The following is a 26,019-nucleotide window of genomic DNA, read 5'->3' on the forward strand; positions in this document are numbered from 1 at the left end:
ACTATTAGACTGAAATACAGTAATTCTCATAAAATCCCAACCAAACCTAACCCTATTATCCTAATCCTATCCTAACCCTAATTATCCTAACCTAAAGTGCTGAAGGGGATTCCTAGGTCCAAACTTCACCGTTTCATGTGTAAACATTACAGTAGTACCTTAACTTTCAACTCATAACTCTCTCATATATCTTGCATATCTCTCTCATTTATCTCCTATTCTTTTACCGCTAACTCTCTGATCAGCTTATGAAATTCCATTGGAATCAAACAAATCTTCTATCCGGATTTCTTTATCACTTCGGAAAAACTTTTTGGATACAATAAAAGTACCGTACAAGGAATGCTATTTTTCTTTGTTGTTGTAAAGTTGTTGTGGTAGATATTTATACGTCAGATAATTTTTAATCAATAGAAATTATTTCCTTGGGGAAGTGGGAAAAGTTATGTCCCATTTCTGGACCACGACTGTATGAAGGGAGAGAAAGTGTGAGAATTCAATTGAATTTTATCTAAAAACAAAATCAATACAGAATACACTAATATATGAAATACAACATATTTTGGAATCCCCTACTAGACTATTGTGTAGGGTGGTGAGGGGAAGGGGGTGGTTGTGAGATTGATATTAATCGAAAGAGAGAAGAATACTGTAAGAGAGTGAGAGCAAGAGAGAGCAGTGAGCGAGTGTGACAAAGAGCGACGAGAGAGGAAAAGGAAGACAGAGAATGAGAGTGACGGAGTACGGTGGGAGGGAGTTTTGAAGGAGAGTAGAGCGGGAAAGAGACAGTATATTCAAACGCATATTATTATGCTTATCATATGACATAATATAAAAAATAACCTAATAATATAAGTAACCAAAACAAAAATATTTTTTTTAAATCAACAATAATTTAGAAGGTGGAAGATAAAATCAATAATGTGCATCATTTTCAAGTTTGTATCCATTCGAGTTGATAATTTTACTACTGCAGGTTGGCAACACTTGCCGTAAACAAGCAAAAATAGGCAGACTGCAGACGCTCAATGAATTGCATCTTGTCGTCTGTCGTGTAAAATGTTTTCACGCAAAATGGCTGCTAAATTTTTAATTAGTGAATTATTTTTATAAAATAAACTACCGTATTTCTTCATTTTAAGTATGGCTATGTCAAATCTCTATTCTAAAATATCACAAAAACCTATTAAGAGAATGGCTGATTCAACTATCACTCAAACCAATCAGTGGGTCAATGGTAAGTAGGTTCTATTATCAAATGTCAACTTAAATCTCGTCAAAATGTGAAACTTTAACATTTTCTACACCAGTCAAGTAAATAATTAGTTTATGGTTCAGTCATGCAAACAGAAATTCTTGATATAGACCTACTCTAGTTAATACAGAAGTCTTGGCTAATTGTGAAGGTTACATTTTGAGGTCTCAATTTCATTGTATCCGCCCAGTTTTCTTAAATTGAAAGGCAGTTATTAGAATTAGTCAGATTATTCCTCCCAGATTACATGCAAGTAATGGTTATATCAAGTGTCGAGCTATATTTAATCTTTGAACTGAGTTATCATAAAGATGTTGAATAATTAATGTTTCCCTCCCAATCTCTAATCAAAAACTAATCAAGAAATAATATCTTATTTGAAAAATTGATAGTAAATCCGTGAATAAAAATGTAAGATATTTATTGAATCATTCTACAATAATATTGAAGAAATTCAAGTAAAAATTTTAAAACATCACTAACTACATAAAAGTGAAAGTTGTGACTGCATTCTGCTAGGTTAGGTTGATCTGAGTGTTTATCAGCCATCCTTTCTCTTTTAGTTCAAATTGCCAGTTTTAATTTAAAGATGCAGTCCTCTATAGATATTAATATGTCAAAATATTGAAAAGGGACAAAAATCAAAGAAGCCACACCACCTAATCGAATAAATACTGTGCCAGCTTAACCTATATATTTTGAAATGAAATGTGTTTGATTCAGTGACTGGAAAAGAACGCCAGTTTTGTAACAAATGAAAAGCCTCATTTAAAGACTTGTAATAAATACGACCTCAGACGACAACAGAACAGTCATTCTACGGCAGTTATATTAAATTTAATAGACATACCATGAAACCAGACCTAAGGATCGTATAACCGTTCAAATCTATGCTTATTTCCATGACAATATTTACTTGCAAACACGAGGCATACTTGACGTGGAATTATGTAGCCTGTAATTATAATCCCTGTGTCAACGTCACATCAAATTTGTTTTGTTTTCAATACATTTTAGATTTTTTTTTTATTTTATCACCACAAAGCATTTCATAGCAACATGGTATAATAATATTGTAACCCTTCCTTCCTCTTCTTCTAGTTCTCCTCCTCCTCATTTTTCTTCCTCATCTTCTTCATATCTTCCACCTTCTTCTCCTTCTCCGCAGATTGTAACGCTTCTTATGCAGATTGTAACGCTTCTTATGCAGATTGTAACGCTTGATTGTAATCTGCATAAAGCACTCAACTCAATCAATCAATCTCCTCCCTATTCTACTCCTTCTTCATTTCCTCCTCCTATTTAGAGAAGATAGAAGAATTTAGTAAGAAGATGAAGTTCTTACTTCTATCACTCATTCTCCTCCTCATCCTCATCTCCTCCTTATCCCACGCGGCCATTCAGGCAAAACTTCTTGGGATTGGTGAGGCTTTTGACCCTGCAGAGTTTCGGAGGGGCAAAAAGAAAAAGCCAAGAGACCAGAGATGGGTGAAACTCCAGGCACAAATGTGGGTCAAGAGGCTGAGTCGATGGTGGCCGGGCGCCGGGTGCCCTACAGGCAGTTTGGCGTCCCCTCTCTCAGCGGAAGGACCTACAAAAAGGCCAGGAGTGGAATTCACGTAGGTCACGAGGACTAATCAGTCTGAAGAGAGTGCCAAGCATATCACACTGGATTGCAACCAGGTGATGAATGGAATGTTAGTGTAGGGAAAAACTCCTGGTTCTTGTAAAGGGCATAGGTTTGCCTAACATACTACTTGGGAACACAATAAGCTTCGGTTGAATCCTTGAATCCGTCCCTTCAATAACAATAAACATCTGTGCCAAAATTACATTGATATTTGTATTGCCACTAAATTCCTTTTGTTTTTTGCAGTTGAAACTAAATTCCTTCAATTCTCTTGCAGTTGAAACGCTCAACAATTTTCATCTATTCTCGTAACACCTGAGTCAAAATTACATTGTTATTTGAATTACCACTAAATTCCCTGAGTTCTAAGACAATTTTCCTCTAAATTTCCCCGTTTTTGTTTCAGTCGAAACCCTCAACAATGGCGGCGGCCTCTCCATCTCCCCGCCTCACAACGGAGGCGGCGGCGGCGGTGGCATCTCACAGCGTGAAAGCATGCAGATCACACAGCCGGCCAGCGCACCTAGCTCCCCCCTCGCCTCACCCTCGCCCCTACTCACAACCTCCTCCTCCTCCACCGCCTCCTCATCACCGATGACCTTCAACCTGCAAGGCCACCAGGTGACGCTAGACCCCAACTGGCAGGCCACAAAGTCCACGGTGCGCGAACGCAACGCCGCCATGTTCAACAACGAACTCATGGCCGACATACGATTCATTGTCGGCAGTCCAGGTAACCACCGAATCTAGTTGCTTCAATATTTTTACAACCGATGAAAAATGGACAAGTTCAAAAACGATGTATATACCGAGTTGATTGAATTTTAAATGATTGATGGCTAATATACGGTTTATCGTCGGCAGCCCAGGTAGGCATAGTAGGCAAGAGACTTCTACTTCAACTTTCTAATTACATCGACTGGAATGGTGTAACAACCTTATCTAGTTCATTCATCCAACTGTTGAGTGGAAATGTTCAACAATGCAACCAATCCCAAGTTGATATCTTCAATGGTTTTTGGGATATTTAAAGAATGTGCACAATTCATTATATTTCATTGGATATCCCAGAAATAAATTATTGATAAATCTCAATTACCATTGACTGAATAATTATTACTGATGGCTCTATCATGTTCTAAGAAATAGTCAGATCATATGTGAAATTGAATTTGGAGTCCAATGAAACAGGTCCCAAGCTCATATCTTTGATGATTATGAAAATATTTCAAAAAACGTGCACAATTCAGTACATTTCATAGAAGAAGTATCCCAGAAATTATTGAAATATCTCAATAGCCATTGACTGAATAATTATTTGGTAGCTCTAACATGTTCTAAAAAAATAGAATCTTATGTGAATCTAAATTTAAAGTCCAATGAAACAGGTGCCAAGCTTATATATTAAATATTTTTTGGATATTTCAGAAATGTGCAAAAATAACTGATCTAAAATTCTTCAATGCAAAATTCATCTTGATAAAGTTCATAAACTATTTTGAATTTTATAATAATTGTATAATTTTTTCGCAGGTCACACACAAAGTATACCAGCCCACAAGTATGTGCTAGCTACAGGAAGTTCAGTATTCTACGCCATGTTCTACGGTGGTCTGGCCGAAAATAAAGAGGAGATTGAAGTCCCTGATGTAGAACCTTCAGCTTTTCTTACGTTATTGAAGTAAGTACTGTATTCTCTATTCTCCAAATATTCTAATAATATTGCATTCAAAATTTGTCACTATCATCTAGTCTACAAATGCCAGTAATCACATTATTATTATTTTCTGTGTATAAAATGAAGTTAGTCCTTAGCCAATGTAGAAGAATAAACTGATGGGACATACCTCCAAGAATTCAAAATAGATTAGCTTATCAACTTTATTAATAGATGCTATAATAATGATGCAAAAAATCATTGTCAATCAATTCACTGGTATAATCAATAACTACAAACCATTTTCCTCATAATTCACAAATAAATTTTAGTTTTGAAATGAATTGTATATATTTCATCATCGTTCATTCATTCTCTCTTTCATTCATTCATTGAATATCAAAAATGGGAAGCTATGGTGCGGCATAGTCATTCATCCCCTCATTATATTTTATTATATTAGTTTTGAAGAGAAAAGTGGAGTCATAACCTCTTTCTTTCTTGAAACTTTTATATGTAAAAATTTGGGAGAAGACAGTTTTGGGCTATGCCTGTTGTCTTCTCCCAATCATATTTTATATTGTAATCATGATTTGTGATTGTCAATTATCACCTGGGCTTAAAATACTCGTAGAGAGTTGCCTTTGAAAATAAATAAATAAATTGTATAAATGAATTCATTGCGTTGCCATGATAGGACGGCATGATTGCCACTTTTTCTTTTCCACCGCCTATAGTAGGCCTATGTAGATGTCGTTAAAGTTATCCTGGTAAATCTGATCTGATAATTGTCGATACTTGTTAATAATGATCAGTAAGCCTGCTATTTGAATATATATTTCCTTGGCGAATATAATATGATTGATCATTTAAAACAAAAATGAACAGTCAAAATTTCATCAGATATACAGGTATGAGTTGTATCCTATAGAAGGTTGTGGCAAAGCAGAGAATCGGCGCCGCTGTTCTCCTATCTTCGTCCACTGCCATTATAACTTGGAACTCAATGTAGAAGTCATTTTACGTTTCCTAAATGCTCCTAATATCATCATTTCAAAGTATAATTCGAGTCCCAAAATACATAAACACTAATAATTAATTTTAATTAATCCCCTTTCCCGTTTCCCAGATACTTTTATATTACAATATTATTGTTAGAGAGTAGAACTTCAGTCCCTGTATACTTGTCCCCCAATTCCGATTGCAGATACTTTGTTGACCGAGCGAAGTGAGGTCTAAGATTCAAGTCGACGGTTTGTCATTTCTCTTAATGTTTATATGTTTTTATGTTGCGCATTTACGGCGAAACGCGGTAATAGATTTTCATGAAATTTGACAAGTTTGTTCCTTTTTAAATTGCACGTCGACGTATATACAAGGTTTTTGGAAATTTTGCATTTCAAGGATAATATAAAAGGAAAAAGGAGCCTCCTTCATACGCCAATATTACCGTAAAAATCAGACTATAGAATTATTCATCATAAATCAGCTGTCTAGTGGACTATAATACTACCCGTTCAAAAACATCGAACATCTTGAAAATTTATCTTTCCATCAACGTTAGTAGACAGTTGACTATAATACTACCCGTTCAAAAACATCGAACATCTTGAAAATTGTATCTTTCCATCAACGTTGTAGACAGTTGCAGCCAGACCTGATAACAGCGCTCACACTCACATTCCGGGACAACACGTCACGGTACGATAGGACAGAAAGCTCTATAATTATTTAGGATTTTTTATAGACATTTTAAATTAATAAATTATTTATTAATTTTTGAGAAAACATAACAACAGGTCAATTTAACTCACTGAGCGCGAGGTCTACTGTTCACAGAACTACGAGTATTAGAATATATTGTTCAAGAGTATAAATTGAGTCCTGATATACACAACTTCTAACCCCGAACTCCGTTTTCCAGATACCTGTACTGCGACGAAGTGCAGCTAGAAGCCGATACCGTGCTCGCCACCCTGTACGTGGCCAAAAAGTACATAGTGCCCCACCTGGCGCGCGCATGCGTCAACTACCTCGAAACTAGTCTGACGGCAAAAAACGCGTGCCTCCTCCTGAGCCAATCACGCCTCTTCGAGGAGCCCAACCTCATGCAGCGCTGCTGGGAGGTCATCGACGCCCAGGTACGTGGTCAGAGCTTGGATATCGATATCATCTTGCCCCCCCACCACCGTCGGGTCACGCTCGGCAGTTGTGACCTCGGCCCCTTCCGTGTTCACTGTCGAAAGTCGGCCGTCACCCACAATTCACTACACCGACTGATACCCTAGGCTGTAACCTAACCTCAAATTTATTACGCACAAAATTCACCGGTTCTTTTTCATTACATCACAAATATTTTTGGACAGATTTTTTATCAAAATTTGTGCGACCTTGTTCCCTACCGCGTGCCCTGTCTAAAGTCTGCCGTTACCCACAATTCACTACACTGACTGATACCCTAAACCTCTCTTTAACTTCATTGCGCACAAACATAACAGGTTATTTTTCATATCATCACAGATATTTCGTGAATTATCACTCCAGAAAGATTTAATTTCTATTAATTCCACATTTTTTTGTTAAAACTATTGAAAATATCACTCCAGAAGAAGTGAATATTCAGCCTAGATATTTTATTTTCCAGATGAAAATAAATTGGAAGTTGCATTTGTTCAAATACTAATTAATTAATAATTATTATCAAACGAAAATCCCAATTAAATGCTGTAAATCACCCCGAAGACTTCTGCTACTGCAAATAATGACAACAGGGTAAACAGCTAGATGGAAATTCGATGAGGGAATGATTCCCCGGCTGACAAATAATTTTTTTATAATAGAGCTCATCGAATTTCCATCTAGCTGTTTACTCTATTGTCAATATTTGCAGTAGCAGAAGTCTTCAGGGTGATTCACAGCATTTAATTGGGATTTTCGTTTAATAATAATTATTTTATTTTTGTCAATACTAGTGTAACATGAATGAAAAACTAAACGTTGTCAATCATTGTTTGATTTTTCCAATGTTAACTAACCAGCAACAGGTTTCATAGCATAGAAACATGCTTTAGGGTGGCAACTAACGACAGATCAAGTATGTTGCAGTGAAGAAAAAAACAGATACAAAAACCTAAACTAAAAAAAAATATGTTTTAAGCCTTCCACTGATGACACAACAATGTATGACGTGTATCACATGTTCACACATGTTCTATATGAGGTTAGATCATTTTTGTATCATTTTCCAGTGGTTTACTCGTTATTATTGATTGATTATTTTATGTTATAAGCTACTGTAAAACACCTGTTTTTGTTCGAAGCCTTTCGCTCCAATGACAAAACATGCATGACGAGCATCTACACACAGATACAACACACTTACCTTGTCGTTAATGGCCACCCTTACACATAAGTGAACAACAAAGTTAAATATGTGACAGGGTGTCGTGAAATTGTCACTGTTTTGTGAATTCATATTTGTAAAATCAAACAGTGGTTGACTTCTTTTGGTTTGTTTTCATTAATTATGGGGAAATATCACATCAGTTTATATATCATAAAATTATTTTATCAAAATAGGTTTTATTCTATCAAGTCCTTTACCGTAAGGGACAAAAACATGTCATGCGAATATTCTTTGATTTAATCATCCGGGTCTGGTACATCATAACGATAATTCAAATCAGTTGATGATGCACAAAAATAACCAATTCGTTTTCATTCAATCATAAATATTATGCACCACCTCATTTTATTAAAATCTCCAATCCTCCTTCATGATTCTCGGAATTCATTCAATTCGCTTATATTTTGTTACAAAGTGTAAATTTATAATTTTCGAAATAAGCTGCATACACACTAGAATATAAATTTATTCAAATTAAAATTTATATACGTTGTGAAATGCCGTTTAGTGTGTATGTAGCTTAATTTGTTACAAATATCTCAACAAATTCTGAGCAGCTATCATAGACATGTTCATGAAGAAAACGGCGACTTATTTTTAAAATGCTTTTTGCATTCATTTATTTAAATAGTAATTAGTTTTCGGTGACATTGATTTTTTAAACCAATCATTAAGGACGTGATTTGCTCAACTATTTTCTTAGTTATTTATACTTGGATCTACTCTATCCTGTTAAAATGTGTTCATTTCAATTTTACTTCAAATACATAATATTCAATGATTGTGGAAAATAGTCAAGTCTTTTTCTTCCATTATGAATCTTCCAAAGTTTTCTAGATGTATTCTGAATAACGTTTCAATCCACTAGTTAAGTGAAACCCAGATAATTAACATTTGTTTTCAATCTTTACAGGTTTATTTAAATAATGTTGCATGAGACAACATAAATTGCATAAAAAATGTTTTGTAACTGATACTCATTTTACATCGTTGTCAATTGATTGATGATTCCTTAGCTAAATATTGTTATATTAATCACACAGAGCAATAAGGCCCGGTTGCACAAAAGGTGGTTAAATTATAACCGTGATTAATTTCAGGAGAACCAATCATAGACGGACATTTGAAGACTTTTCAAAATATGAAAAGACGGACTTTCTGATTGGTTCTCGTGAAATTAATCACGGTTAAAATTTAACCGGCTGTTGTGCAACTGGGCCTCAGAGCAATAAGTGTTCTATTACCTCAGATGAAAGTACAAACTTTATTGTAAGCATTAATTTACTACTAATAGCAGATTTTGATGCATTTTTCTGTGTCGTTCATTTCTGATGCTTCTAGATAGATATGTATTAGTCAGTATGTTAATTTATTAGTAAGATTCGCTTAATGGTATACCGTTATTAAATGTTGTACAAAGTTAATATCAATGATAAAGCTGTGAAACCAAGTGTGGATGTCACCATAGCTAAAATCCTCTTATCATCAATTTTGAAAAATTTATTTTCTTCCGTGAATCTAGTCAATTATACTAATCATTAATTTAAATCAAAGTGTCAAATTGAGAATTTTCTTGCTTGATTGAGATTTAGTATGATAAAACGTTTGACAAAGCCCTTATTTTAGATCAAAATAATTATTCTTTGAACTTACTAGAATGTATTCATAGAACTAGCTTCATCATCTATTGGCTTTGTTCAATAAATGACTTATTTATGAAAGACGGTTTTTACAAACGACATCAATTTTTGGTTGCTTTCAAAGCTTTCAATTAGTAGATATTGTAACAACAGAAAGCAATCTTATCAAGGTCCAATATCGTGCAGAAATCGAAAGAATATCTGACAATAATAATAATGATAAATTCGACCCTAACTTATATTTACCTCAGTTCAATGTGATATACATTATATGATAAATTACATTTTAAGCTTCAATTGCATATCGCTATGTTTACGCTTAACTATTACATGTTTTGAATAACAATTTTTTGAAAATCGTCATATCTTTACAGCATATCAGTGCTAGATTACCCCTTCCCATTGGTGTAAACTAGTTATAATTATAAGCTAATGTTGATGTTAGAAACCAAGAATTCACCCGCTTCAAGTCGTAATCTTAAGGCCTAATATTTGAAACTTAACAAAATCATGTCCAATGATCTTCTTGAGAAAATTGAACAAAACTTGTAAATATTATCCAAATTTCTGAGTGTTTACAGTTTCTCGATGTTTGTAATCTCAATGTAATTTGATACTATCAATGTTTTTGTATTTTAAATTCCATACTATACAATGTAACCCTATAAATGTTCTTATCCCCGAAAAAGCTTTCATACCAAAAAATACTTCTCTTGTAACCTTTGATAATCTAGTCATTATGTGCTTTATGTAACATCATTTCTACATAGAAATGCTCACGAGCATAATAATTATTGTTGTCTCTTGAAAATAGAATCTTCTATATTGTAAACATTGTGACAAATAAACATATCCATGGTTTTTCTACACCTGTCTTTCATTTTCATAATCTAGGTCACACCGGAAGCTAGAATATAATATGACAATAATGATTTTTAATACAGAATAATTCAGTTTATTATCAAGCTACAATGACAATTTTTAAATTTTCATAAACATTTGAACGTTGAACTATAAATCGGTAGATCGATGATTTAGTAGTGGTAGATGTTACATTTTTAAGTGTACGTTATAAGAGAATTTACTATAGAAATCCAATGAAATCTTATATAATTAATCCTATTCCAGTATATTGATAATTCTATAAAAATTTCAATTTTCTAATCCTAGCCAGAACTAGCAGCAGAATAGAATTTAGCATTAATAAAACATCCACTCTACTATTGAAATGATGAGCTACTTGAAAAGTAATATATATATCTGCCAAAAAACTGACCAATTTTACTAACTCTGAAGAGAAACATTTTTTGTATCAAACCAGTAACTTTCAGAACTTATAACTAACTCTTAGCCCGCAGGAATAACTTTCTTAACTAACTCTTTCTCCTAACTAACTTTCAGGACTCTGTAAAATGAATAAAAAATGTACTATATCACAGTTTAGAGATAGATTGTTAGATAGACATAGATTTAGATCAATGGTGTGCATTGCAGAACAGAATAGACAAAATTTGTTATTGTTGTAGTTATCATAGAACAGAATCACTATCAAATTAATATTGATATCTGAATATCCTATGTCTTTTAGGATAGATCGTGTAAGTAATTTGAAACATAATACATATAAATTCATATGAAACATGAGTTATGAAATCACTCATCTCTCAAAAAATGTTATTAAATTAAATACAAATTTTACATCATTTAAAGATGCTGCGCATAAAGTCAATATGTAGCTAAATTAGAAATATGTAAAGATTATACGTTTAGGTGGCAGGAAAGGATTTCATATACAACCTAACCTAAAATACAATAATTCAACCAACATTCGAAGATCTACTTTTAATATTATTGTGTTGACTGGCCTATATGTCAAATTGTGATATTCTATTGAGGCTAAAAAAGATATTCTATTCTAAATTTAAAGATTAAATGGAAAATTAATCCCCACACACAGACCAATAGTCTATGTGGGGAAATATTTATTTCCTGAAAAATAATAATTTTATCTCTAATTTTCCGTGAAGGATCTAGGATTTGTGGAATATTTTACTAAGTGAAAAACTAGGAATTGCAGCTAGGAAAATAAGGGAAAGTGAAAATCACCACCGCGGTAAACCGAAAAACAAGTTGGAGAAACGAAGTTTCAAGTTGAAAGAAGTTGGAGAAACGAAGTTTCAAGTTGAAAGAAGTTGGAGGAAGAAGTTTCAAGTTGGACTTGGCCTTACCACATACTTATCCCAAGGTGGGTTGAATTCACTTTCCCTTACATTCCTGGATATGTCGATGTTTCAATTTAAGTATTCTAGTTATCATTTGAATATGTAGTTTTGGATGTGTTAATGGAATATTTTTGTCGGACATTTTTGAACTGTGCATTGCTTACTATATATGTGTAATCTCTGGCTTCATCGATGTTGTAATGAATGCACGTTGTTTTCAAATATCTATATATGTTCATAGCATGATAACTATGTATGAAGTTTGTAATCGATGTGATATATTCTAGATTCGACCATGTATTATTCCACTGAAACCTATTATAAAAAAACTATTCATTACAAATCATATAATTTGTCATACAATATTGTAAAACTATTAGCAAATCATTGTCAAGTTATCATATTTGTCAATAATATTGAAGTTAGACTTTCATTAAACGATTTCTCAGTCTATCAGCTACATTTGTTGGTATTCTCATTTTCAGTCAAATCTCAGGCTATCAGCTTCATTTTTTGGTTTTCTCATTTTCAGACAAAACTTATTGCAGTTGAGTGATCTATATGTTATTAAGGAAAGGTTTAACCCATTTTTCATGAAATCAGAAGCTTTGTAAGAGGTTTATATTTAGCTTTTGTGTTAATTGCATGCATCAAGTCAATGTATGTTTATATGGAGTTATAAAATTTATATCTGTGACCAAATTGATGTTGTGAATTTTCTGTGATTTTATACTAGAATATGATATAAATGTTTAAATTATATTATTGCCTATCTTTTGGTGTTGCATGAAGTTGCTAGAAAACTCATCATTATAATTATACTCCTTCAAACAAAATTCTTTCAAGTTCAACGATTATTTATTTTTTAATAATTGAATAAATTTATTTCCTCCAGTAAAAAACATTTACAAAAAAAAAAAATACAAAACTTAGAAATTAACTGATCACTATTTCCAGTAAGGATAACTATAATTGACAGATTTTTACAAAAATAATAAAGATGAAGAATAAGTTTACAAATTTCAACAATTCTAGTTTCTCAATACTTGGTTTTAGTCAATCCACCAGTTGAGGACTCTTGTGAAAATCTATCTGGGACACCATTGAGACACCAGTATTGATGGCCGGACTGGTGACTCGAGTAAGATAAGATACCAGCTGGCCTACAGAATCTTTTTTCAACTTAGAGCGCTCATAAAAAGTTGAAAACCGTCAAACAGATAAACAAATTATAAGAAAGTTATTGGAAATTTCTTCCTATTACATACCATATCCTTAGAATTAGATTTTTACTGATAGTTTTCTAATTATTGACGTTTTCCAAAAATACCTCGAAAACTAAGGTCGAAAATTTTACTAGACATTTATGTTGCAATTTCATGTAGAATTTATGGTCTTCAGCTCTTACACCTTTTGTGGGACACTCTGTATATTATAATATGGTCATATAATTATTGAAACAAACTAATACATCTTTAGATTATGTCATGCCATAGATTAACAATAGCGTAAGTAGATATCCCATGGTATAGGGCGTTTATGTCACAACTTTTACTGTTATCTCAAGCCAATAGTCCACGTAGTTCTTTCCTGTGAAGCTGTTTGACGCTGGTAGTCTCTCATATTGTGCCGTTCATACACTCTCATCCGGCCAAAACATTAAAAATCGACAGTAATCAACAGTAATCGGCTTGATATAACAGTAAAAGTTGCGACATAAACGCCCTATACCATGGGATATCTACTCACGCTATTGTTTCTCTATGGTCATGCCCTGTAGCGGTACTATACTAAACCCTGTGTATATTTTATTGTATAATCTGTTTTATAATACTGTCTAAATTCAGTCAATCTACACTCATTCTCAAAATTTAATTTCAGCTATTCATCATCTCTATTGATCCATTCAGGAAATCATCACAAATAGAAACGTTTTTACTGTATCATAATTTGTTTATTTATTCCATAAAAACATAGAAAGGCTCACAGACAAACTCCAGTACGAGCCTTAATGACACATTTGATAGTGTAACGTTACAATTAAAAAAGAAAATGAGAAAAAAGAAAATAATATCGCAATTCATTAAATATTCACAATTCAGTAGGCTATAACTAATAAGATTAGAAGAGAATGATATATTGGTAAGATTCCAGAAAGTTAGTAAAAGGGTATAGGATGAAAAATATTTAAATAAAAAGAAAGAAGAAACAGTTGAAAAAAAGGAGAGTTAGTAGAGCTCAAAAATAATAATTTATTCATCAATTGAGCAGCATAATTTTTCACAAGATTTTTTGAATGTATTGAAGTGGTCATAGAAGGGGTCAAGGAATGGGTTTAGTCTATTGTACAATCTCATTGTTCTATTCAGGTAGGAATTGAAATGGTTAACGGTTAATAATTTATTTCCTCATCAGCATAATTTTCAATTTCTTCTTTATTTGCTATTTCTAATCAACTCCCCCAGAGGCACTATGGCATGGGATGAAAACGTCTTCAATGATTTGCTTTGTGTACTGATTTTTTTGTGGAATATTTGAATAAAGGCCATTTTTTATTATTTATTATTATTATTCCTTCATTATCACCTGGGCTTAAAATACTCGTGGAGAGTTGCCTTTGAAAATGAATAAATTGAATAGTCTAATACTGTCGAAATAAATAAATTCATCTCTCATCCTATGTCCCCTATGTCCACAGGCCGAGCTAGCACTCCACTCGGAAGGCTTTGTCGACATCGACCTCAACACCCTTGAGAGCGTTCTGGGACGCGAGACGCTCAACTGCAAAGAGATGCACCTGTTCGAAGCGGCACTGAACTGGGCATGCGCAGAATGCCACCGGCGTGACCTTGAACCGAGTCCCCAGAACAAACGCCAGGTTCTGGGATCGGCACTCTACCTGGTGCGAATTCCCACCATGAGTTTGGACGAGTTCGCGAACGGCGCCGCGCAGTTGGGCATTCTCACACAGGAGGAAACAATCAACATCTTTCTGCATTTCACGGCGCACAAGAAGCCGTTGCTTAGCTATCCTATCAAGGCGCGCACTGGACTCAAACCACAGGTAAAACTATCTACATTCACTATTCTTTCAATTATGTTTTAAAATCGATCTATACATTACAACAAACACTTTATCAATATTATTTGATAATATTATCTGATTGTATAAAGAACTTGCAATAAGTCAGAAAGCCATAATTAAGGCCGGGTTGGGCCTGGCTAGAACATACTCTTCTAATCGTCTTTTTCTCCTTTTCAATGTTCTCACTATAAAAAACTTTTTATTAAATCCGCACTTTCCTTTGCTTTCAAAAATAAAATTCATTTCAATAATTGCACTTCTCATCCTTACCCTACAAGAGGCTCTCTACTACATCAGTCAGGGCTTGAACGTAATTCTCGGGTTGCATGTGACAGGAATGTAACATATTTAATACATTTATTAATTCGTAATGCGCCTCCTAGCATCAGTCGACCTGGCAACTGCTGCATTCAAGTTTATAAGAGAGCGATCCAATCGTGGTTAGCCACTTTAAACGATGGCGATTGCTCCAGTCTCCTCAGATCGTTGTACTTATCATAGTGCTCATCCTTGCATTCATAGTACTGTACTATGTGCTATGTGCGTGTTGGTGTGTGTGTTGTGTGAGTGTGCTGTGTTTGGGTGTGTATGTGTGAGTGCTTGTGCCCCTCCTGTGTGTATGTGATGGTATGAGTGCCCTGTTTATTATTGTTTCATTTTTTCTCTATAAACAATCACATAATTTCAATATGTCTTTTAAACTGTAATTCTTCTTTTAATAATTACTTTCTATTATAAGATGTTTTATTTTGTTTATAGTCGGCTAAAAATTCAGAACTCCTTTCTTTCATTTCAATATTTAATTTATAATTCAACTCACGACTCACGAACAAATCTTTTAGGTTCATGTGAGCGTGGTTTCTATTATTTTATTTTTTAAGTTTGTTATTTTAAGTTTGTTTACATGTGTTTTTTACATTTATATGCTACATTGTATTTTTTCGGAAACAATAAAATTCAATTCAATATTATTATTGCTTTTATTGGCAAAGAAATCATTTCACTGTAACTTCTTATAGTGTATACTCGAGTTGAGTTTACAGGTTGTATATTATTGAGTTGAAGTTTTATCACTAGAAATTTTCACTTCCACTAGTACATCAATGTATCCAAAGATACTAGAAGTATAAATATCCTAGGATCTGTCAGGACATTGAACGTTTGTTCACAAGAAAACCTACTCACCTCTTCTTCCAAGACGCGTTCTGGGCTACAACCACATATGAATCAATCCCAAAAACGTTTAGAAAGATTAAAAAAAAAACTATTTTAACCAATCTATATAATTATACTTCTAAAAATATTTCTCACAAGTCTGTAGTACAAATGGCCCTACAAAGTGCTTATAAAGATCCTATTCAGCTATCCTTCCAAGTCGCTACCAGGCTACAACCATTGGTGAATCAATCTCAAAATAAATAACGATGAATTAAGATCGACTCAATGAAATTACTGAATATTTCGACACAATAGTGGCTTCTTGGACGGCGTGGAGATCTTCTACCTCGGCCAGGAAGGCATGAGCGAGGTGACAGTTGGCTGTGTCACCTTCCAGTTTCAGTGCTCTACGGAAAGTACCAACGGAACGGGCATGCAGGGTGGTCAGATTCCCGAGCTAATCTTTCATAACTAGACACTGAATATATTATCGATTGGTTTCTTCAATTTGGATTGTGATTTGGTTGGGATTGCATGTGTTCCACCGTTTATCCATCTCTTTTTCTAATTTATATTTGACGTTTATTTTAGGTATGCCACCGCTTCCAGTCATGCGCCTACCGCAGCAACCAGTGGCGTTACAGAGGTCGTTGCGACAGTATCCAATTCAGTGTCGACAAACGCATCTTCATGGTCGGGTTCGGACTGTACGGGTCGTCCAACGGCGCGGCCGACTATGCCGTCAAAATCGAACTCAAACGACAGGTGGGTCGAGATTCTATTGTCAGATTTCTATTTCCAAAACACTAAATGCTGAGTGAACGCTGAAAATGGGTGCTTTCGTATGATTCTGAATACTCGGACAGAAAAATAATACCATTAGTTCTCATGAGTGTTTTCAAAACACTGGAATGATAAAGGGTGTTTATCTTCCGTATGATTGGGCTTGGTTGGACAGAAAAATGATACCATTAGTTCTTATGAGAGTTTTCAGACATTGAATGTTTGGGAGAATGAACGAACCATTTGAAAGACAGAAGAACTGAATTTTTATAATATTATTGATAGATTAATAAGCATCTTATGCCTACCTAAAAAGGGGGATCTGGAACTTGTAAAAAATAAATGGTCCACAAATAGGGACATAGAGACATAAGCTACATAAAATATAAAGACATGCAGGAGTGAAATAAATGCTTCTTCTAGAAGTAAAGGAAAGATACTGTAAAGAGATATTATTAAGGAACTTTCAAAAATAGCATATGTAATTCATTGTATATTATGACATTTAATAATAGAAAATAACTAGTAACTATTATCAAAAATATTAGAAGAGTACTAGTTATTTTTATGTTTAAACATTCAAGTAGCCTTATTTAAATACCTTTTAGAAATTATGGCATTAATTAGAAATTATAGTATGTATTACTGATGTTAGGTACTTTGACTTTTTACATAAATACGAGTATCCCGTACCAATAAAGTGAATATTGAAGAGTTAGATAGATATATTAAATAGCATCCACTGCCCACCTAAACAGGGATCTGGAACTTGTCAAAAAATCTAAATTGTCGAACAAAATAGACACAGCCTACTGTAACAAAAACAAGACACAGGAAAAGAAAACATGATACAATTCATATAGAGTAATGATCAATGTACTCTTCCTTTGTGTAGATTTGCACTCTTGGAGAAATCTATTTTTAATTGAGATCTAAACCCGCGTTCAAATAAAGTACTTACTCGCGAAAGTAGAGTAATACAGTAGAATGATAATACTTTATTAACATACAATCAGCAATATTCGAAGTCTTATTTCAATTCGTAGTGGTTTTTCAGGAAAAAATTGCTTCAATGTGAATCTCATATGGAACACTATTCCATGTTGAAAGGGTGTCTACTCTTGAGGCTAGCTGAGCCAAGAGCTTCATAATTGGACTCAGGGATGCTTAAAACTTAAATATAAGATGATTTTTATGGAAAGTAATCGACTTTTTGGTATGTTACAGGGCCTAGTTCTGGCCGAAAACAACACGAAATTCAGGGGTGCTTAAAACTAATACAAGTTTTGTGTGAGAGTTATAGAATTTTTGTGGGAAGTAATGTAGATTGTTGACTGTTCTGGTATGTTTCAGGGCCGCGTTCTAGCTGAAAACAACACAAAATTCTTCTCTGACGGATCAAGCAACACGTTCCACGTCTATTTCGAGCAGCCGATCCAGATCGAGCCAGAGTCCTTCTACACGGCGTCGGCCATCTTGGACGGCGTGGAGCTCTCCTACTTCGGCCAGGAGGGAATGAGCGAGGTGACAGTCGGCTGTGTCACCTTCCAGTTTCAGTGCTCTACGGAAAGTACCAACGGAACGGGGGTGCAGGGTGGTCAGATCCCCGAGCTCATCTTCTACGGACCGACGACTGTGCCCGCCACTGACGAACACTGAACGTGCGACGAACACTCAACGTACGAATGGTAAACGAACGAATGCCGAACGTATGAACACTGAAAATAGGAACGCCGAACATACGAACATGTTTGAATGTAGGAACACTGAACCTAGGAACACTGAACATAGGAACGCCGAACTTACGAATATGTTTGAACGAGTGCTGGTCATGAATGAACGAATTACTCAAGTGCTGTTATAACCTTGATAAATGTTAACGAATGTTGTACACGTGACATATGAATTGCAAAGTACTGGTCATGAATGAACGAACTACTCAAGTGCTGTTACAACCTTTATAATAATGTTAACGAATGTCATAGGTGACCTATGATTGAACGAATCTCGAAGTGCTTATCTGATACCAAACGATATTTGAAACGAAAGTGCTGTTAAAACATTGATAATTACCGCCAAAAAATATATTGTTTCATGACTTAAAATTCAAGATCTAGTAGTTTAAGCTGTTGGATTAAATAATTTTGGTGATATTACATGAGGTACCACATTGATGTTATAATCTCAAAGTGCGTATCTGATACCAAACGATATTTGAAACGAAAGTGCTGTTGTAACCTTGATAATTACCGCCAAAAAATATATTGTTTCATTACTTAAAATTCAAGATCTAGTTCAAGCTGTTTGATTAAATAATTTTGGTGATATTACATGAGGTACCAAGTGCTTAACTGATACCAAACAATATTTGAAACGAAAGCATTGATAATTACCGCCAAAAACATATTGTTTCATTACTTAAAATTCAAGATCTAGTTTAAGCTGTTGCATTAAATAATTTTGGTGATATTACATGAGGAACTACTTTGATGTTGAAGTCTCAAAAAATGATCACGATTGTAATAGGGGACATACGATTGAAAAAATCTTTTTAGTGCTGTTATAACCTTGATTACTGATCACGAATGTCATAAGTAACATGTAAGATTAAACGAATTTCATAAGTGCTGTTATAACCTTGACAATTACAAAAATATTAAAAAATGTATTCCTTCACTATTTTGCAAACTGAAGCCATGCTTTCCAACAAATTTCTACTCTACTGAGAAAAATGAATAACATTAATTCTTATGGAAGTTTTCATAGTCACATGTGTGAAGTCTCCTATTATATCCAATGGAAATTAATTGGAAAGCAGAGCTTAAGGGGCGAATGCAAGTTGAAACCAAATATGAACAGTTTATTGATTACATCAAACTGTGGTTTCGTTTAAACTGTGGAAAAACTAGTCCAGTATTCGTTTGGTGTCTCTATAAGTGCTGTTTGCACATAGAACGTTTAAACAAAATCTGAACAGATGATGAATTTTCGTTTATTGATATTAACTACATGAAAAACTAGTCCAGTATTCTTTTGGTGTTTCTATAAGGGCTGCTTGCACAGAAAAAGTTTAAACCAAATCTGAAAACATGTTGAATTGAATCTAGCTCTGATTTCATTTGCTACAGGGCCGTTTGTATATTGCAAGTTTAACAATAATCCGAACAGCTGTTGGTTACAATCACGATATGATCTCATTGTTATGATGCACTACATTCTGAGTTTAAACTAACAGCTTTCCGGTTTGGTTTGAACTTACACTGAGCCCATAGGCCCTTAGATATGAACTAAATTGATAAGATGATTTAAACTCGAAATTCAACAAATAGCTTGATTTAATTTATAAGCTGTAACGATTAGCATTGAACTTAAGACTGTGCTAACGGCATTAAACAGAGAAAGAAGCAAAATATATGCTTGTTTCTCGTATAGACTTGTGTGGCTGATTATTATCTCTAACCACGATTTACAGAAAAAGATGGTAGAGCTCACTAAATAACATTTTTTGTATGATTTCTTCTATTTTTTTCAATAACTATTTCTATCTCTAAATAATATGAGTTAAATGGAAGCAAGGTTATACAGTGCATAATTATATAGTAGTATGTTTAATTTAAACCATTGCCCCATAAAAAACCAGTAGTCAACTTTTGATATGATCTTATTATAAAAAATAAATAGACTATGATTTCATCATACAGAGATTGAGATCCACGTTATAATGGTATTGCTATCCTTGTCTATCATCCGACAAAGCAGATAGCGGTATCTCCTTTTCGCTTTTCTCTCTTGCCAAATCGTCTTTTAACAATGTTGAATTAATAATTAATTCAATGATACAGGCACTATACCTACAAATATATTCTGAATTACATAAATTGTTCTATAGGGGTGTTCACAATGTTGGAGTTAGCTGGCTAAGTCGAGCTATTCGCTAACTCCAGCTATTTGCTAAGTCTGTGTTAACTCAATGCTATAGTGGTACATTAGAAAAAAATTAACAGACGAGATAGCAGATAGCGCAGGTTTGAGTCCGGTAACTCTAGCTATCTGTTAAAACGGCAGCCATATGTTTATAATCTTACTTTTGAGTTATAATAAACTTTGAGTTACACAAATTATCCGCTTGAATCGCTACTGCAGTTAGCTAATAGCAGATGGTTTTAGATGGGGCGTTCACAATCCAGAGTTATCAAATAGCACTTTAGCTGGCTAAAACAACATTGTGAATACCCCTTATATATAACTAGTCACTGAAAAACGAACCAGTTGTATCTTCATATACCCATAGAAGTTCAGCGTATTATTTGGTTCAAATTTAGGTGTTTTAGTAGAAGGTAAAAAGCAAATTCGTATGAATTCCCTTGCGGGAAGGTCCCGCCGCGCCTGAATTTATAATACAAGCCGCCAATGGGCCTTACGACTGTCTTACTTCAGCCGGGACCGGCCTGTCTTACTTCATCCAATAACACAGATTAGTATAAATGTAAAATATCTTCTCATATATGGGCTACTTTATTCAAAATTAATAAAAAACTTGCAGTACCCTTTCTTTAAAACATTTCAACTGTTTTAAAGTTTTTAAAATGTTTTAATAAAAGGGTACTACAAGTTTTATATTGTTTTTATTTGTATAAATGTGTATCTATTTACGGTATGTGCTGTTTATGTTTCTCGAAATAAATTTGCATTTATCTTCCTATAGCAGTTTCAACCTACGTTTGTGGGACGACAACATTTAGATATAATATAACGACTATCTCACGCATAATATATTTCACAGAGTGAGATTTACTTCAAACTATCAGCATCTGAGATCAATGCTTCCCATTCTATCAATGTACACAGTTTCAAGTAAATCCCGTTGCGCATATATTTCACGACACCTACCATCTATTTCTAAAAAAGACCGTGAGACAAACGTACTAATAAGCTTGACATCACTGTACAGTTTCATTGAAATATAATTGTTCATTTCATTGAAAATCTTACGATAAGCTAGGAAGAATATTCACGATTTACTAACTTTCTATTTTTAAACTAGAAGAGTATTAAAATAGAGCGAAAACTATATAAGATAATTTATTGCTAGTAGTTTTGCATTAGAAAGTATTATAGTTGACTATGACAAAATGTTTTAGAAACTTTAAATACTATTAAAAACGTTTATAATATTGAAAGAGCTGACCACTTTGACTCAGTATCTATTCAGCTTCTTAGTCAGTATTTGAAAGGGAATAGTTTTCAAGTAGGGTTGAAGCCTAGAAGAAGCTGTTATTTTTCTACTGCCCTACATCTTGGAAAACTTGTACTTAAAAACATGACAAAAAATCAGATTCTGTAAATATTTGAGTAGAAATTATTTGTATTGATTCAATAAATACCCAGAAATTCATCATTCATTATTTTAGCTATGAATTACTAATAACCCGGCACTTTTAGATAAACGCCTTACTTAATCATCAATATTTCACATTAATAAATAATAGACTAGTAATTTTTAAAAAAATCTATAAATTGGGCTATGGATTTTTAAACTAGTGTGATAAAGTTTAGTCAAGTATTTGAGATTTTTTAATTGTTCATTCGCACTACATTGCCTAAGGAAATCACGTCAAGCTAAGTTTGAATTAATAGTTATTGCAGGAATAATTGACTCCTAACAAGGAAAATTCAGGTGTCTCAATTTCATGATTAATTTTAAGCAAAGTGTAAGATATTTTCAGTGTACAAAAGTAGCATCTATCATTTTTAATTGATCTATCTAATATTCATATCTATGACATACACTCAACGCACACTTCCGCAACTCTAAGTGCCGGTTAAATTTTAACCGTGATTAATTCCACGAGAACCAATCAGAGAAGCCGTCTTTTCAAAAACGCCTTATCTGATTGGTTCTCGTGAAATTAATCACGGTTAAAATTTAACCGGCTGTTGTGCAACCGGGCGTTAAGGCCTTATTGATGATTTCAAGAGCTGTTCTAGCCAAGCACGTTTTGTTGAACCAATCACAATGATTCTAGTAGTCGATTTCTATTGGTTGATAGGCAATCAAAGCGAGTTTCACTGAACCAGATATCAAAATCGTTTAAAAATACGGCCCTATCAACCGTCAAACCCATACACTAAACTATATTACAAAAACGGCAGCAATACTATACATATGACATGAAACCAATATTAAGTGTCAATTATGTAGCAAATAAGAAACGAATTTCGAAACTGTGTCTAAAATAAGAGCTTATAAAACAAGAAATTTCACACCTAGAAACAAAGTACCTATCCAGAAAAGCCCCCATTATTTAGCCTACTAATAGTATAGATAATGTGATAGTGAATTATGTGATAAATATATAACATTTATGTAACTATTCAGAGTATCTAGCTAGTAGTTCGACATGTTCCAGTTCTGACAATCTGCTTTACATGAAGAGCAGCTAATTTTGTTTAATATTTATTGCACAAAAATGAGAACAACAAGCATCTAAGAACCGAAATGTAATAAGAGTTTGAAAAACGTAAATTTCATAAAAACTTATTAACCTTTTTTTAGGTTTCACTAACAAATAAAAATTTTGTCATTGGCAGAATCGATTCATTCGAGTATCGATTATTCACAGTATCAAGTCATTGTCATGATATTATAGGAGGTAATTTTGATTCAAGATTTTTTCTCTCTCGTTTTTAGAAATACTTCCTTCATTTTTACTCTTCTTTAGTATCTATTAAAACTTTTATTATCATCTTCACAATTTTATTTCAACTTTCAATAACTTTTCAACTCAAATTATGATCCTAGAAATTGTTTAAGAAGACTTGTAAGGTTTAACACAATGAATTCCATCTTTAATGATTATTGTCATTTTAATTTCAATCTGTTTCTTTACTATTCCAAAATCACTAACTAGGCTATATCCAAAATAATCCAATTTTCATTCCCACCAAACTTATCATTCCAATTCATAACTGGCTTGAATAAATTTACAATATTGTCAAACTGTAGATCTAATTATAAATACGTAATGAATTAAAAAAATGTCTAATGAAATATATTCAAGTGAAAGTGCATTTTAAGATCCTCAACGCAAAATTAGTGAGGCGATAAATTCGAGATCTAACTAAAGCATAGAGCATATTTAGAATTTTTAGACCAATAAGTCTATATTTGAGATATCAGTCTCACGAGATTCAGTTCAATTATTACCATTGACTAATCTAAACTTATTACAATAAATTTCAATATTGATTGATAAATTTTATTACGCTTGAAAATTTATCTCTTAACGATAGAAATCTATTCGAATTCTGGATTCCTAATATCGCATAAATAATATGAATATAGTATTTTTAAGATTGGAATAGCGGATTGATTGTAGTTTAAATTCAAATAATAGAATTTTCGTCTTCACAATAAAAAGTATTTTATAATAAATTTAATAATTACTCCTCTTATATAGGACTGAACTGAAAAACATTGTAAATGCACTTCTATTTGCTGAACCGATTTTATCTACAAAGTTGATTAATAAAAACAATATAAAAACTTGGTACTACTATTACTAAACAATATAAAAAAGGTACTACTTCATTAACAACTTTAAAATAATTTCAAGTTAAAATGTCCTGTCATTTGATCATGGATCAAATCATATCATGGATCGGTCTTTTGATTCCATGAAACAAAATAATAAATCAAAAATTGCATTTTTTTTAAACTTTACTACTATACAAAAAGGTGAGAATGATTCATAGAAATCCATTTTAATAATAGTTTACCCACAAAATCTTCACTGATTTTGATCGCCTTAACGTATAAAATTTAATATCCTTGTCTGAATCTATAATTTTATTGATATTAGAATTTCAATTTTAATGATCATTACCTGAGAAAAAACTATTTTTAAACATTCAACTATCTTCAAAAACAACACTATTCTTAAAAGAAGTTTGACGATAGGTTACTGGTGTAGTAACAAGTATTATCTTACTAATATTCTGACATAAGTAGATATAACTACACGTTTATAGATTGCCTTCAATATAGAACTTATGAAAGTTATATTGTACATATTATGAAAGTGCCGTAAATAAGCTAGAATTAGCAGTTTTTCATAATGTAGGATTGCTAATATTTTCAAATTAGAAAAATGTTAAATCTATTCGTATCTAGTTTTGATTTTGAAAATGACTGAGAAATAAGGGATGATTTGTTTGTTTGTTTGTTTGTCTTTTTTGTTGATCCTGTGACAATTATTTTGCCTTGCATAGTTTTGTTTGCTGTTAATATAAAGTTGTGTTTGTAGAACCTTATCGTTAAATTGACATTTTATTAAGTTATTCTACAGAAGTCATGTTGCCTCATTAGAAGATAAAGCATGTTTGATAAGAGAGACTTGTAAATAATCTGTTTCTTTAGAAAGAAAATAATAAAAAATGCCGAAAATGTTTATGTATCTATTATTTGAAACAATAACATTCCTCTAGTCTTCCATCTGATTTCTAATTTCATTCAGTTAATCATCAGTAAAACTATCCCAAAGGAGTAAACAACAAAATCTTCCACAACCCATTTGTTGAACATTTTTAGCAATAATTCTGTTCTTGTCAAGCTTTTGGGGCGATGGTCGATAGGAATCTACCCTGGGCTCCACACATCCACGAAGTTTTGAAAAGTTTCTAAGAGAAAACCTTTCACCATTGCATTCAATGTCATGTCCCACTACATTATGGGTTATCCACTCCACTTATCTTTCTCTACTCTAGTCATGGGTGATTCTAAAGGTGCGTACAGACTTTCGCTCTGCTCCGTAACCGAACGTCACTCAAGCAGAGCGATTGATGATCGACCGGGGAGCAAGAGTGGAACGCGAGAAGAGCTAACATCTCCCTTAACGTTCATGATCGGTGCTAGTACAGAGCGGGGGCGGAGTGATTGCAGAGCGATGGCGGAACGTGGGCGGAGCGGGTTGGAGGCGCGTATATCTGTACGCAGCTCAACACTTTACAATTTTCCCACAACTTTCAGCAGCTGACATTAATTTGTAGATGAACTCCGACAAAATACAACCAGAGCACATTTATTACTACCTGTTCTGGAAGTATTCAAACTACAACTCCTACAGTAAGACACTAGCCACTAGACCCGATGTTTTTGGAATGACATCGATATCAACTCACGAG

At 33.5% G+C, this 26,019-nt stretch overlaps 2 protein-coding genes across 4 annotated transcripts in view; one reads left to right on the forward strand and one right to left on the reverse strand.

Moving 5' to 3' along the window:
- LOC111061964 (BTB/POZ domain-containing protein 6-B) overlaps positions 1-25,286 on the forward strand; it is a 55,755-nt gene extending 30,469 nt beyond the window's left edge. For 2 of the 3 annotated variants that reach the window (XM_039425620.1, XM_039425622.1), the window contains exons 2-7: positions 3,292-3,618; positions 4,419-4,566; positions 6,467-6,683; positions 14,509-14,874; positions 16,645-16,818; positions 18,190-25,286. In XM_039425620.1, the coding sequence (XP_039281554.1) occupies positions 3,292-3,618; positions 4,419-4,566; positions 6,467-6,683; positions 14,509-14,874; positions 16,645-16,818; positions 18,190-18,495 (1,538 nt within the window). In that variant the 3' untranslated portion in view covers positions 18,496-25,286. Of the gene's footprint in view, positions 1-998; positions 1,238-3,291; positions 3,619-4,418; positions 4,567-6,466; positions 6,684-14,508; positions 14,875-16,644; positions 16,819-18,189 lie in introns of those variants that run through there. The other variant, XM_039425621.1, reaches the window with a different exon arrangement.
- LOC111063637 (transcription factor IIIB 90 kDa subunit) overlaps positions 1-26,019 on the reverse strand; it is a 130,032-nt gene that overhangs the window by 87,647 nt on the left and 16,366 nt on the right. The gene's annotated exons all lie outside the window — the stretch shown is intronic.

Source organism: Nilaparvata lugens, chromosome 4, assembly GCF_014356525.2.
Source record: "Nilaparvata lugens isolate BPH chromosome 4, ASM1435652v1, whole genome shotgun sequence".
Lineage (NCBI taxonomy): Eukaryota > Metazoa > Arthropoda > Insecta > Hemiptera > Delphacidae > Nilaparvata > Nilaparvata lugens.